This window comes from Prosopis cineraria, unplaced genomic scaffold (assembly GCF_029017545.1).
Source record: "Prosopis cineraria cultivar Desert tree isolate PC_DT_omini unplaced genomic scaffold, ASM2901754v1 PC3, whole genome shotgun sequence".
NCBI lineage: Eukaryota > Viridiplantae > Streptophyta > Magnoliopsida > Fabales > Fabaceae > Prosopis > Prosopis cineraria.
In genome coordinates, this window is record NW_026555334.1 from 11,170,584 (window position 1) to 11,185,540 (window position 14,957).

Sequence of the window (14,957 nt, forward strand, 5' to 3'; positions counted from 1 at the left end):
AGTTAGCTCATGCTGGTTGGCATTTTTGTGAGTTGGGTTGGGCCAACTCGTCAGATAAAATAAATTAAAAAATCTAACCCAACTTATTTTCTAGATGGTTAGCCAACCCGCAGGTTGGCCTGCAAAAATTTATCAAATTTTTTTTAACAATTTAAAATTTATATAATATATATATATATATATATATATTTTACATTTTAAAGTAAATTAGCAATTAAAGAACTTGTACATAAATAAAATAAACATAAAATTCAAAAAAAAATTATTTTGCTAGATTTTTTACTATCAATCATCTTCTCGTTTAGATGTGTTATCTTTCTCAATAAAAAAAATTAAATATAAATCTATATTATTTTTTAATGAATTTATATTTATGATTTCAATTAATAGATCTTATAAGATTAATAAATAATATATATTTAAAATATTTCTATAAAAACTAATAAATTATTAATTTACAAACTATAATAAAAATTTTATTTGCAAATTGTAAAAAAAATTTACACTATATTTTAAATGTAAAGAATATATTTGAGAGTCATAAATTATATATTTGAGAAATATTATCATTATTATAGATTTATAAAAAGATATAATGTGATTAAAAATAAAAATATTTTAAAAAAATATGTTAGTCTGTGGGCCAATTCGTTTAGCCAGAGGCTAGCCTGTTTTAACCTGCTAGTTTTGCGAGTTAGGTATTTATTCAACCCAACCCGTCAAATTTTGCAAGTTAAACGAGCTAGCCTGCGGGTTCAACCTGTTTTTTCGGCTCTAGTCCTATGACCCCATGTTGTTAAAGAACTATAAAGGTTATCTTAATAAATTTATTTTATCTGGAAAAAAGGAGTTAAAGCATTCATGTCTTCTTTTAACTCTATGTTTAATATTCTTTTAATTTACTCTACTTATCTTATTTATAGGGCTAAAGACGTTATTAAATGATGGGGTATTTTATTTTAAAGTATATATACTTAATAAAGATAAAATTGATAACATATTCAATTTTTAGACAAATTTAATTAGGGTTTTCTTGATTCCCATTAAATGACTTATAAAAAAGATTGGAGTATTTCATTTTTATTATTAAAACATTTAAGAAAATTTAATACCATCTATTTTAAACTCACCTTGATTGTTTTTGGACTTTTAATTCAAGACATGACATCAATGTTTATGTAATTGCCAATGTCTCTACCGCTGCTCTTTCTTAGTGTGTGTAATGACATCAATTTGTATTTAATAAAAGTTTATTTGTTAAAAGTTTATTTGACAAAAATTAATTTAGTAAAAGTAGATTGTTATAATAAAATTTATATTTAAATATATTTTTTTTAAAATTCAGTTTAGTAAACTGAAAGTTATTTAGATTAATGATAACTTGTGCTTTTAAAATATACTTTTGAATATGCAATGATAAAAAAGAATATTAATTTATGATAATTGGTAATTTTTGTTATACAAATATAATATATTAAAAAATTTTTAAAAAATGTGAAAAAAATTAAAATAACATAAAATGTAAGATGTTAAATAATAAGAATAATATATATATATATATATATATTATAATATTGGAAAAAATTATGTAATAAATAGTTTAACATTCATTAATATTAAATAGTTATATGATTAATGATTCAATCTATAATGTACAATCAAATTTCTAATACAATCACAAACTTTATGCATCTCTCTATCAAAAACAACGCTTAAAATTATACTTGAAATTGATGATAAAAATGCATGCTTGTTATTATCATCATAAATGTTAATCATATTTTCATGCTCGTTATTAATATTCACATGCTGTGGATTGACTTATATTCTTGAAAATTAATTAATGACAACCTTCCCTTCGAATTTAAATTTTTCATAAGTGATGTTTGCCAAAAATATATAAGTGTTGTTTTATATTTTATTTAGTGTTATCGATATTATTCAAACAATATTATCCCTATCAAGATTTATCAGACAGCATTACACCGTACCATTTTTTACCCAATACCTTATCACGATCCACATATACGTGCGATGATTAGTTTGGTCATATAATTTTATTCAGGATTTGTGATTTATTAGACATGGAGGTCATCTTCAAGGTCTCCAAGATTATTTGTTTCGCGTATTTGGGCACTAAAGTCCCTACTTTCACAATTAATTAGGGCCAATCTCCTTTGGACTCAAACATTGAGTATACACAAGTTCTTACTACTACTATGATAACTGATTACTCAAAAACGAAAGAGATAACATATGAATGACAAACAGAGAATGAGATCATATCTTAATTCAAAAGATGATTTTAGCCAAGTTTCATTATGTTACTGAGACTTCAAGTTTGCAAGCATTTTAACTAAAATTGCCACTTGAAATTCTAAAACCGTAAAAATTCTACTATTTGAAATGCGAGTTTGATAAAAAAAAAAATGCATATGTAAAAGTAAGGAACATGCAACTTCTTTGATTTATAACTAAAATTAAACTTTCCAACCATGTAACATTTTGTTTCATATAAGTATTCATCAAGGGGTCCAATCATCTTCATAATGTATATAAAAGATTTGATCTTTTTGCGTAAATTTTGGTTTTGAATTCAAGTGCTTAGATCTATAAACAGCTCATTGAAAAGGAAAAAATATTACCTCCACCCAATTTATAAAACATTTTTTAAAAATTTAATGTTTTAAAATATAAGTCACTTTAATAAAATTTTTATTAATAATATTTTTTTAGTAGTATCATTTTTATTATATTTTTTCTTTAATATTATTTCAAAAATCAAATATTAAATCACTCGTTTTGTCATTTTATTATTTTGTTTCTTCTTATTAGTGTGGTGTGGTGAGCGCAAACAAAGGCGGCATCCCAAGGAATGGGGTTAGAACGTTAATTCCAAATTACGGAGTTGTTGGGTTAAAATGACTCCTTGAAAATGACATTTACTTTATTATTTTTTTTTCCTTTATGAATGATGGACTCAATGAAGGATACATGCATATAATGATTCATGAAGCTTTAAATTACATATATTATAAACTTCTATGGCTTAAAATGACAAGTTGAAAAAGACATTTATTTGCTTTTTTAACGGGTGAACCATGGACTCAATTTTTAGATGGGAAAAAAGAAGATGAGTTTGAAGGTGGTGGATTGAGTCAATTGAGCGTTGAACTTGAGCTTGGTCTCTTTGTCTTCGGAGACATGACACACATGAATCCCTTGATAAGAAAGACATCTCAAATGAAACTGAAGGGGAAAAACAGTGAAACCTCCCAGAATGGGCCCCCACCCATATCTCATTTGAGCGGGTCCACATATTCTTCCCTGGGCCCTGGGGATGCACTTGCTCTCATTGTTAAAGAAACCAAATGTATTGGATTTCCACTAATGTATCATAAATTCATAAACCAAGTTGAGAGAATTAATGGGTATCAAAAGGGTTATGCTTGTGGGTTCGATTACTCACTCATATGAATGAAAAGCATTCTATGATCAACCATTTACCTCTTTGTAAAAAACCTCACAGTGAAGGGATTAGTCACTTCTACCAGCGGTGGATACATTAAGCAACAAAAAAAAAAAGGTTATGATTGATAAAATACCATATATAGAATTTGATTCTCTATCAATGGGGAGAAGACTTTTGGAAGAGCCTCTTCCAATGGAGCTTTATAATACTCATCCATAGTCATATCAAGAAAAATAGAAAGAAATTTTAGTGGGCTGTAAGATATTTCCATTCCTTTTTTATCTAGACTCCCCATTGACATAACAAAAACCTTATTTAGTGTGCAAATTAACCATTTAGTGCCTTTATAGTTTTGAGTTGATTATAATTTAATCTTAAAAACTACAAAAACTAAATTATTATTTTTCCATTCCTTTCTTTTATTTCTTGTTTTTGGAAAAAAAAAATTTACATGACCAAAGCCCACATCTGTTACTCTTAAAGAAATTAAGAAAATACAAACTACCTACAATTGGACCAATTGGACCAATCATTGAAACGCTAAATAAGGGAAAAATACTCAAAATTGTAGTTAACCTGTAGTGACCCAGAATTTAATTGATATTAAAGTTTAAGGTAATTCAAATGTATTTTTATTAATCTTGTAGCAAACATGATAAGGAAGGTGGTGCTAGCTTAGTGGAAACTTGCTTGGTGGCTACCTCTTTAGTTTTGGGTTTGAATCCTGGAGAAAGAGTTGGCTTTTATTTTTGTCTTAACTTATATGAAATTACAGAAGTGCCCTCTACTTAACCATCAGATATTTTTCTTCTCTCTTCTTTTCCAACTAGTCTTGCATTTTATCCAAGGGAGAGGCAGAGCATGTATTCGAGAAGCTTCAAGTCTGGTTCACCATCTTCCTCTGTCTGCTGTCATCAATATCGAAGTGGGTGTGCCGGTGGTTGCTGTTTGTTCCCTCTGTCCAACATCGATCCTCATCTTCCCTCTATCCACCGTGTCTCCTCAGCTGTTGTTCGTCTGCTATGATAGTTGCTGTAAGATCTCCTTCGAGCAGCAACGTTGCCTGTTCCTGGGTGGTCTGGTGACATCGCCGTTTTGGTGGCCATGGGATGCTCTACCCTTTCCTTTTCTTCTCATGCTTCGCGTGATTTCTTCTCCTTCTTGCTCACTCTCCATCTCTGTCTGTCTTCCTCGGTAGCTGCTCTATCTTCAGCGTTCATGTTCGGGTTACGGATGGGTGAGAAACACAGTTGTCGGAGCCATTGGCAGTGCTGTCGCGAGCTTCAACCGGTGCTATTGATCCGGTTTCTTTCCTTTATTGTGAGCTGCATTCAGTTTTGCTTCTCCCCTGCTCAACCATCTAAATCATCTCCTTCTCATTGCTCTGTGCTATGGAGATCTAAGGGTATTTGGAAAATGAGTTTGATTGAAGTTGCGGTGAAATTTAATCTCTCGAGAATTTGAAGTAAGTGTACAGCGTTTCAACTGATTTTTTTTTCAATCAACAATTTTTTTACTAAAATACTATTTTTTTTATTAAAATACTATGTTTTTTTTTAAAATTATTTTAATAGTATTAATACTGAAGATTTGTTGATTAATATTTTTTTATTTTAAAAAATTAACTTTATCAAATTTAAAATATTATTTGATCAATTAAGTCAAGTTTGATCTTTAATTATAAAATTTTTATTTTATCAAATATTGAATTGATACAGAGAATGATTCATGCAAGTTTGACGTTGAAATTTTTTTTATTTAAAAAAATACAAGCATGAGCACCGAATATAAAATTTGATTCTGGCAAATTTTAATGCTTAAAAGTATTCATGCGAGTTTGATTTTGAGAATAAGAACTGTCTCTTAAAAGTGATGATTTTCTCATATGTTTAAAAATGGTTAAAAAGGGACTTTATATAGAACACTGATTGCTAACGGCAATTCCGTTAGCCCTTGACGCGTCATGGTATGCCTAGCTAACAGGGTGTTTATAAGAGGTGCTAACTCCATGCGATGGCCAACGCACGTGGAACGAAGGGATGATTATTCGTGAGCATCGTACTTATGTTTGTTTCGTGGTTTCAAGCTGCATTTGATTAGCATTCCCTCGTGGGCTATATGTCCATGTTTGTTTCGTGACTTCAACCGCGTTTGTTTACTTACCCTCATGGACTGAGTATTCACGTTTGTTTTCGTGACATAAACCACGTTTGGTTAGTTACCATCATGGATTGTGTGTCCACGTTTGTTAATTATTCTGATAAGTCCCTATAATTATGAATCTAATTATTTGGTGATTTTATATCCCATTAATTTTTGTTTAGTAATTTATTTACAAGTATTTAATTCATTTATATGACTTCTTAAAAATTAAGTGATATTATCATTTACTATAGTAGTTTAATGGTTCAAGATTTTATTCAAAATTTTATAGAGCCATTTTATTCTAAAGTTTATACATTTTCTTTTGATAGAAATTGTTGTCTCTTTAAATTACATGGTTATTTCAAACTTTTTTTATTCATGTTAAATTATTTATTGTTGAAACGTTATTTACTGAAAAATTATTTTTGTCTCAGATGCCTTAGTTGACGTTGATCCTACTACCGACCTTAAGTACTTATAGACAGGTGGAGGATTGATTAAAATTTTTCTTTTGATGTAATTATTAATATTTATGTACCTTATTTTTATTTTATTTTTAAAAAGTATAGTTAGGTGCTCCACATAAGTTATAATTAAGATTTTTATTTTTCTATATATGCTATCTATCAACTGAAAGGAGCTAAGCTCTTGATTTATTTGACATTTTAACTGCGTTAATGTATTGTAAAAATTTTGAGAGATCACATTTATAAGGAAAGGTTCCGTCAAAATTTCTACGAACATGTTGAAAATTTGTTATAATTATTAGTGTCAAAAGTGTTATAATTTTAAAATAAATTTGATTTCATTTTCAAATAGAGTGAACTTATAATTTAAGGATTATGGAGAGGTGTGAAACAGTTCACCTCTTATGCCGGTCACTCTCTAAATTTTGGAGCGTGACATAAACTATGATTAAACTAATAAAAAAGATTTAACCAAACCAGTTCAAAGATTAATACGGTTAAACCAGTCAAAGTCAACCCTAATTTTCATACTAAACACCATTTGGCTCACTTGCTAGTTGCTACAATGCTGCACTAATTTTTCAAGGAGGAACATGAAAATTTTTTAAATTTAATATCCATGTATGCACAAGTATTAGCCATGGAATCAGGACAAAAATGGCCGGTCCTATGTACGTACAAAGAATTATATAAAAAAAAATCAAAAAGCTATTTTTTTATGTCACGCAGAAAAAAACAAAAAACGATCACTTTGCCTTGGATTCTCTGAACCAAGGAGCCCATTTGTAATTTTTGTTTTGGCGTCAGAAAATAAAATTATAAACTGTAAGAATTAAATAAATAATGGTTTGAAGAATTCTGATTTCAAAAAAGATAAATTAGCCATTAACATAAACATCGGAAGTCAACTCAAATGTGTATCATACAAAGAAGCGATTCAAAATCCCCAAACAGTATACCCTAAAACTAGGGGCATTTGTACCGGTAATTGACCGTCATATCTTTTCCCGAGTTTTTCGCATAGAATTTGCATAATTATACATGAGATATGTCCGTACTGTCTCAAGAAAATAACAGCAATTTTCTTTTTGCAAGACTAAAAAAGAATGACACCACTTCCATAGGAAAATCCCGAGCATTCCAGAACAATGACGATATATATTTTAAATTTTTTTGTGACTATAGACTTACACAATTGACAAGGCACCACATTTATCTTTTCCATTGTAAATAAATAAATGAACTTTAACAGGAATTTAAGTGCTGGAAAGTCACTTGACAGATAGGCAATAGTTGGGTCAAATAAATAACAGCTATTTTTCTCAACCTATAATTTTTTTTTCTCAAACTAAAAAAAAAATTACAACTTATATTCAGTTTTTTATAGTATTAGGCAGATAGATATTACGAACTGTTAGCACAATAATAGCGATTTCTCTTATGAAACTCCATCGAAATACTATCTTCGGCTCTCAATGACATATCCAGAAAAAATGCTTCCAAAAAAAAAAAAATGTATCCAGGAACAAGTTCAACCATAAAAGTCGGAAACTAGAATTGTTTATTAGGTACAAAGAGCATGCAGAATCAACCGTACACTCCCCAATTTATCAGACAAGAAGGGCCTTCGTATTGGATTGCCCTCCAACAAAATCCCCACAATCTTTCTTTCTCTCTGCCTGTACACTGAAACATTAAGACAAGCCAAAGTAACTCAATCTTCAAATGAAGGGTTTGAAGATATGGCTGGCTTGTGAAAGATTTCTTTTAAGTGTAAAATCAGCTAAGATCTGATCCAGGAGATCTTATCCTCTCTAATATATGACTATTTAATCTACAACCAACATATTCAACCTACCTATTTACATACACAAAATCTGAACTCCCTGACCTGATACCTCAGTGCTCTAAGCAAATAAGGCAACTGAGATGTCAGACAACTTCCTCCCACTTAGCCTTGACTTAGATTTCCTCATTGGAGCATTTGGAGCTTCAATTTCAGGGATCTCATTTTCATCATCCACCGCAATCGAAGTTCGAAGAACGAATGTTTTCTTCTTCGGAGTGCTATATTCAAAATGCCATTGCTTTGCAATAAGAGCCTAAAGTAGCGAGAAACATAAGTTACAAATTAGAACCATTAATTAACAATTAAATCAATCACATTGACAGTACAGTGTTATTGATACTCACTGCTTCTTTTATTGTCTTAGATACTTGGAAAAGCTGCTTCAAATCCTCATGATCTACCCCGCACAAAACCCTTATCTGAGATTTAACGAGGAAACAGAGAAATGTCAGACGACCCGTGATATAAATTAGATATATACAATCAAACACGAGCTTGAGTTGTTCATTGTACTCACCAGAATGTCCTGAGGCAGGGCTTCGAAACGAGACCTTTCAGAGTTGAGAATGAATGTCCCGCTACGCATTCTCTTCAATGGGGTCACTGAACTCGAATCGAGTGGAGAAGCTTCTACATCGGTTGAAACCACAATCCTCTTCCTGCTAAGTGATCGAGTATAACTCCCAAACCCTAGAGCCATTTTACCAAATGCCAATTTCACTCAAATAGAATCAGAAGCAGAACACTCAAATTTCACCGAGTGAAAGTTAGTCGTTCCAATCTGCAATACGAAATCAACAAGAGTATTAATTATCAGAGACTTAATGCACAAACCTAGAGCATAAATTCAAACTCAGTAAGGAGACCGTGAAATCCAATTTGGGGAAACAATTAACTAATTTCCTCAAACGATTTTATTCTTCCGGAGAAAAAATGGAAAGAAAATCGCGCAATAAATAAGACAGGATACGAACCTGTTTTGGATTAGAGGTGCTAGATACAAGAGAGATAGCTTCGACTTCTTCGGCTTGCTTCGAGAGGGGAAACTGGAACCGCCTTCTTTAACTGCGCAAGTTGCGTCAAAAAGGAAGAAGAAGAACCTTTTATATTTCAATTCCAGCCAACAAGGGACAGCATTTTGTTTATTTCTTTTTAATTTTAATCAATTGTAAAAACGCGTGAGGAAACTGCGGGAACTTTCCAAGAAAAAATCTAGGCCGTGTTTGTTTTACTGTTAAGCGTTTATGTTAATCCTAATGGGCAATGGCTTTGGCGGTTAAAAAATTGGACAGAGGGAAAAAAAACTAGCCGTTGTAATGGGACACGTGGCGAGGAATGAGGGGGCGTAGTGGGCAAGTGGAGCTGACGTGGTCTTTTGGTCGGTCCGAGTCGGCTTTGTCGGTAGCTTCTGGATCACGTCCCGTGTACGTGGATGTGTTCTGGGAGAAGATATCGTGACGGTGAAAGCACGCCTGACAGCAGGGAGATGCAATTTAGTTCCGACACGTGTAAAGTCAATGGCGAATGGCTAAAGTGGGTGAACGAAGATTTGAAGGGCCGAGCCGCCCGGTGGTAGTTTTAATGGGCAGGGTGGATCCAACCCAACCATGCTTTGACGGAGAATTCTAAATAGACGGCTGGCGGCTATTATGGAGTACTCTTGTACAGCTTTTACACGGTCCATAGTTCGAATCCTAGGCCTATTTTTGTCTTTTTATTCACCTTTTCTTTTCCTTCGTGTAAAGCAAAATGGGTCAATTTTTTTTTTTGGGCTGCCAAGCAGTAAAATGGGTCAACTTACGTCAAAAGTAGCAAGTACAGAAGAATATTTCTGTGATGGAACCGCACGAACGGCATATATTTTTCATACTTAGGAAAAGTGGGTCTATGGTCAAAGTGAGGGAGCATTAAGATATCTCTGTTATGGTAGGGATCAAACAGAGAAACTTGAAGAAAAAATGTAGATTATAATTTAAGTAGTTTATTTTTCCTTCATTATTCGGGATTTAGATTATGCAGGTTAGATTGATATTGATATGCTCCAAAAATTTATTTGTTAACATATTATATTTAAATTTGATTTTAATTAGGTTTCACTAATTAGACAGCTGTTTTATGGACCACGGAAATAACAGCTTCTGCTCAATCAAACCAACTCCAAAAGAATATGATATATGGCGGAAAATGATATTGAAAAAAGCTATAACATAGACAAATTAAATTCAATCATAGAAAATAGGAAAGTTGAATCAGCTATTAGGTACAAAGAGCACACAGAATGAAACTGCATATACTTTCAAATTTATCAGGCTAGAAGGGTCTCTTAATAGATTGCCCTCCAAACAAAATCTCCATGATCTCTCTCTCTCTCTCTCTCTACATATACAAGCAGAGGCAAAAGCAGCGCGATCTTCAAATGAAGGATTTGAAGATATGGCTGGCTAAAATAACAGAGAAGATTTGCGAAAGATCTCAAATCCTCGCCAATATATTCCTACGTAATCTAAAAACAAGAGATTCAATCTATCCATTTATCTGCACATAGATCCACAACCCTAAACTTTCTGATCAATGGACTGCTGTTTTCTGGGCCACTTCTCTTCGGCCGGGGAAGCAAATAAGGCAACGGTTATGTGAGCTAGGTTCCTCCCACTAAGTCTTGACTCACATTTCCTCAATGGTGCTAAGAAATATTCATCTTCCATCTCAAACGGAGTTGAAAAAATAGCAAAAGTGTTCTTCTTTGGGGTGACAAACTCAAAATGAGATTGCTTCGCAATAAGGGCCTGAAATTGCAGTAACCAAAAGTTACCAATCAGACGCTTTAAATAATTCAATCGCAATTAACATGAACCGAACAGCGTTGTTGATACTCACTGCTTCTTTTATTGTTTTGGATACGTGATAAAGCTTCTCCAAGTCTTCATGATCGACCCCACACAAAATCTTTACCTGCGATTTCAGAATCAAAGCAAAAAGAAATTTAAAACTATCCATGGCAGGCTCGCAACAATGCAAAACACAATCAAACCTGAACTTGATTTGTTCATTACTATTACCAGAATGTGATGAGGCAGAGCTTCGAGACGAGACATTTCGCAGTTGAGAGAGGGTGTGTCGTTAGGCATTCTCTTCAACGGAGTCATTGAACTCGAATCGGGCGGAGAAGCTTCTACATTGTCTGGAATCGCAATCCTCTTCCTGCTAAGCCTCAAACCCTTGAGTCACATAATCAAAGGCCAATTCACTCACAAGAATCAAAACCAGAACACTCATTTTTCTGTAAATTCTAGTTGTTCCAAGCTAAGATACAACATAATACAGTACTATTAATTATCAGAGATGTATTCAGAGCAAAAACTCAAACCGCATAACGAGACTGGAATAAAGTTTTTCCCGAGAAAGAATGAAAAGGAAATTGCAATCAATGAGACAGGATCCGAACTCGTTTTGGAATAGAGCTCATCGTCTCCTGGGTTCAATAGAGACTGGAGAGATTCAATTTCTGCTTGCTGCGAGAAGGGAAACCAGAATTGCCTTATAAGCTACGCGACTCGATTTGAAGGCGCAATTTGCTTTGCGCGCTATTTTTAAATCTGAAAATAGCATTTAGAATGAAGAATGAAATTTTAATTTTAAAATGAAAAGGAAAATAAGTTTTTAGTGAAATATAATAATTATATTTTGTAATTTATGAAATTTCATTTTGAATCTTGACTCTGATTATTTTATGAGCCAACCTGAATTAATTAGTTGGAAATAAAATATTTATATTTACTTTATATTATCGACGCATGTAATATTATATTATAACTGTAATTTTCTTTAAAACTTGAAGGTACGCGGCCTCCCCAATTTTTTATTTGCCTCCAAAATTTCAAAGTCTTTTTAATTCTAGTACTTTTGAAATTATGTTTCTTTGTATATAAAAATAAACGTTGTTTCCCTGTGCGTTACTTATAAAGCAGAAATTTTTTTTCCCAAAATATAAAGAAATTAATCCACAAATCTTTATAATTTTTTTAATTTTGAATTAAATTCTATAATTTATTTATTTTTTGATCAAATTATTATAGTTATATATATATATATATAGGCACTCCAGGAACACTTTCTCCTTGAAGCAATTTTTCATATAAGCATTTTGATAAGGATGTTCTTGTAGTTCTCTTCATAGTAGTAAAACTGAGAGAGGCCGAGGATGATATAACTCCAATTATTATATTATCTTCAACCTTTTTGAGTAGCAAAATCACCGCTTGATGTTTTTAATAAAAGAAATTTGGAAAACATGACTGATTATTCATATAGGTTTGATGTATTTTAATATGAGTTTCTATATATTTTATTATTATTTTAGGCTCTATAACTTTTTCATTTGCAATGTTTCTGCATTTTACATGGTGAAAGGAATAGTAAGGAAAAACATATCTTTAAATTCATATACTTTACTTGCATTTTATTATTGATCCTTATATTTTTATTTTGATGTTTTTTGTTCCTATATTTTTATTTTTTATTGTTTTATATCCTTTTATAAACAAAATATAGAGATCCTAAAGAGACTTAAAATAATAAAAAATAAAAATATGGGGATCAAAAACACCAAAATAGTAGAAAGACCAATAGCAAAATGTGAGCAAAGTATAAAAAACTAAAGTTATATTTTTACAAATAATAATGCGGTGTTAATAGTGTTAAGTACATTGATACTCCTGTATTAAAAAATATAAGATATTTTTTGAGAAGTTACATATTTAAAAATATAAGGGATTTTTAGTCTTTCGAAATGTAATCATTATTTTTTTCAAAAATACCTCTATTGATGAATAACTTTATATTTATTGTAGGGTGTTTAATGAGAATAAATATAGAAAGATAGGGTTAATTTGAAAGTAAATAATTACTTTATTAGGTGATGAAATTTAGTTTAAAATGTTTTATATTTTTGAATGAAGGGTGTATATTACTAATGGAGTCAAGGAGGATATTGAAATGTTAAAACCTTGATGAGGTGGCATGCTGATTCGGCATATTGAAATAGAAAAACAAGAAGGATTAATTAAACGTTATAAGTAACTTGCAGATGAGAACCATTTGACATGAACTAAGAACTCGTCAAAATGATCTTCGTCTGAAATTGATCGTCAACCACAGGTTTCAATGTGCCTTTCATTTTGTCATTTCAGTGCTTGTCGAATAGATGTTATGTTTTTGTCATAATGACCAATACCAAAACTTATTACAACTATAGGGTCCGATATGTGTGTTTTTCTTAAAAAAAAAAAATATAACATTTACACTTTCAACTGATAATATGTCTGTTTCATCCAATATATTTTGTAATATAGTTGACTCACACTTGTACAAAGTTTTAATGATTTTTTTTTCAAATAAAAAATCAAGAATAGTTTTCATACTCTAAAAACTGTTTAAATTGAATATCAATAATATTAAAATATAGATTAATCTAATATGTATTAAAAAAATTCAACGCAAAACAGAAGCCTACTTGAACACATCTTTTGTTACAAACCTGCTACATATTGATTAATGAATAATGATGATGCTGTGAACCTTGCATACTGATGATATTTATACATACTTGGCGTCTTGCACAAAATGGGACCTAAGCAGCTGCCTATTAGGCCGTAAAGGCCAGGCGGCCTGCGCGTTATGAACGTGAATATTCAAATAAAAAATTATTTTTTAAAAAATATATAACATATAATAAATATTAATTAATTTTTATGTTTTATATCATTTTATATTAAAATATTACATATTTGGACGTATTAGTATAGGTATTTCATAAAACTTAAAATATTTATATTATAATATTTTTATTATTTTTAATCTATGAAATATTTCAAAATACTTAATATTTAAAGTATATTTTGACATTAATTTTTACATTTTAAGACCTCATATTTATTATTAAATCCAGACTGTCCAAAATATGACTGAATAGTTAATTTATAAAATTATAAAAAATTAATATTAAATTAAATTATATAGATTAAATTTGTATTATTCAGATTGATAATAAGATAGATTTATTAAAATTCTATAATTTTTCATTATAAATATAAAATAAAAATAAAATCTTAAAATTTGGACTGTTCAGGTTTTTCATATGCTCATCAAATGATGAGCATTATGGTGCTGAAACCACACTCAAACCAAATACTTTAGATAATTCAATCATCAAGATCGACACACAGAGCATCACCCCGCTGCAAGAACTATGTGATTTTGTTAGCTTATAATAATATTATTTTGTCAGCAACACACTGGAAGATCTGCTTCTTTGGCATGCCGATGCACTTGAAGTGACTCAGCTATTTCACGCCAACACTTTACTTATATTAGAAAAGAATTGCTTTTATTTTATATTTATAATTTAATATAAAATTTGTACGAACAATAATCACAAAATTTAAAGCCCATTAACTAAATAAATGAACTTGAGCCAATTGGAAAAATATGGAAACCAATTAAAATGTATCATAGATTTTCCTTGCATATAATTTTTCTATTATTAAATTATAATATATATATATATATATATATCTATATAAGGTAAGTGTGTTAAATTAAATTTATCCTCCACATCGTTTGAATACATTTAATCAAAATTGACCCAAAAAAAGGCTGAAAAAATCAACTAATTAAAGCACGTGTTTTAAAATGGATTGAGTGTGGAATGAGCAAAATTGTGAAGTCCTGTTCTTATGAACTAGAAAGGATGGGAATCAAATGGATTAAAAAATTAAAATAAAAATAAACGAAATTATTTCTCTCCTTTAATGATGATATGCATTAAATCGGAAAAGTCGAATGTATACGATCCATTGGAAAAGGAAGTAACTAATCCAATTCGACATCCAGACGATTTGATTTAAAAAAATGAATATATCCAAATAACTAATTAAATCCTTTACCTTTTTTTTTTTTTTTTTAGGGGCGCATTGCCTTTATCCCTCGAGGCAGTCTAGATTGGTCGGGCCAGAATTTTGTGCAT

The 14,957-nt window shown here is 30.8% G+C and overlaps 2 protein-coding genes across 5 annotated transcripts; both read right to left on the bottom strand.

The window, feature by feature from the left end:
- Nucleotides 1-7,624: 7,624 nt before the first annotated feature.
- LOC129307165 (F-box protein SKIP27-like) lies at nucleotides 7,625-9,050 on the bottom strand. The gene is made up of 4 exons (XM_054948047.1): nucleotides 8,908-9,050; nucleotides 8,451-8,714; nucleotides 8,278-8,352; nucleotides 7,625-8,186 (listed from the first exon to the last, which is right to left on the bottom strand). The coding sequence occupies exons 2-4, from the start codon at nucleotides 8,631-8,633 to the stop codon at nucleotides 7,992-7,994; spliced, it is 453 nt and encodes a 150-aa protein (XP_054804022.1). The 5' UTR covers nucleotides 8,634-8,714; nucleotides 8,908-9,050; the 3' UTR covers nucleotides 7,625-7,991.
- A 1,137-nt stretch (nucleotides 9,051-10,187) lies between these two features.
- LOC129304544 (F-box protein At1g61340-like) lies at nucleotides 10,188-11,471 on the bottom strand. Of its 4 annotated transcripts, none has more exons than XM_054944228.1 (4): nucleotides 11,301-11,471; nucleotides 10,993-11,134; nucleotides 10,811-10,885; nucleotides 10,188-10,719 (listed from the first exon to the last, which is right to left on the bottom strand). In XM_054944228.1, the coding sequence occupies exons 1-4, from the start codon at nucleotides 11,303-11,305 to the stop codon at nucleotides 10,489-10,491; spliced, it is 453 nt and encodes a 150-aa protein (XP_054800203.1). In that variant the 5' UTR covers nucleotides 11,306-11,471; the 3' UTR covers nucleotides 10,188-10,488. The 4 variants fall into 4 exon arrangements, with proteins under 4 accessions (XP_054800203.1, XP_054800204.1, XP_054800202.1 ...); XM_054944229.1 differs by having other exon boundaries at nucleotides 10,993-11,151; XM_054944227.1 differs by having other exon boundaries at nucleotides 10,993-11,151; nucleotides 11,379-11,441.
- Nucleotides 11,472-14,957: the final 3,486 nt, after the last annotated feature.

Excerpts from the sequence above, each read along its gene's own strand:
- LOC129307165 (XM_054948047.1), bottom strand. The coding sequence starts at position 8,633 with ATGGCTCTAGGGTTTGGGAGTTATACTCGATCACTTAGCAGGAAGAGG. Across the intron at positions 8,353-8,450 it reads CCCTGCCTCAGGACATTCTG|ATAAGGGTTTTGTGCGGGGT; the intron begins GTGAGTACAATG and ends GTTAAATCTCAG. Across the intron at positions 8,187-8,277 it reads CTAAGACAATAAAAGAAGCA|GCTCTTATTGCAAAGCAATG; the intron begins GTGAGTATCAAT and ends TCGCTACTTTAG.
- LOC129304544 (XM_054944227.1), bottom strand. The coding sequence starts at position 11,399 with ATGAGCTCTATTCCAAAACGA. Across the intron at positions 10,886-10,992 it reads CTCTGCCTCATCACATTCTG|GTAAAGATTTTGTGTGGGGT; the intron begins GTAATAGTAATG and ends CTGAAATCGCAG. Across the intron at positions 10,720-10,810 it reads CCAAAACAATAAAAGAAGCA|GCCCTTATTGCGAAGCAATC; the intron begins GTGAGTATCAAC and ends CTGCAATTTCAG.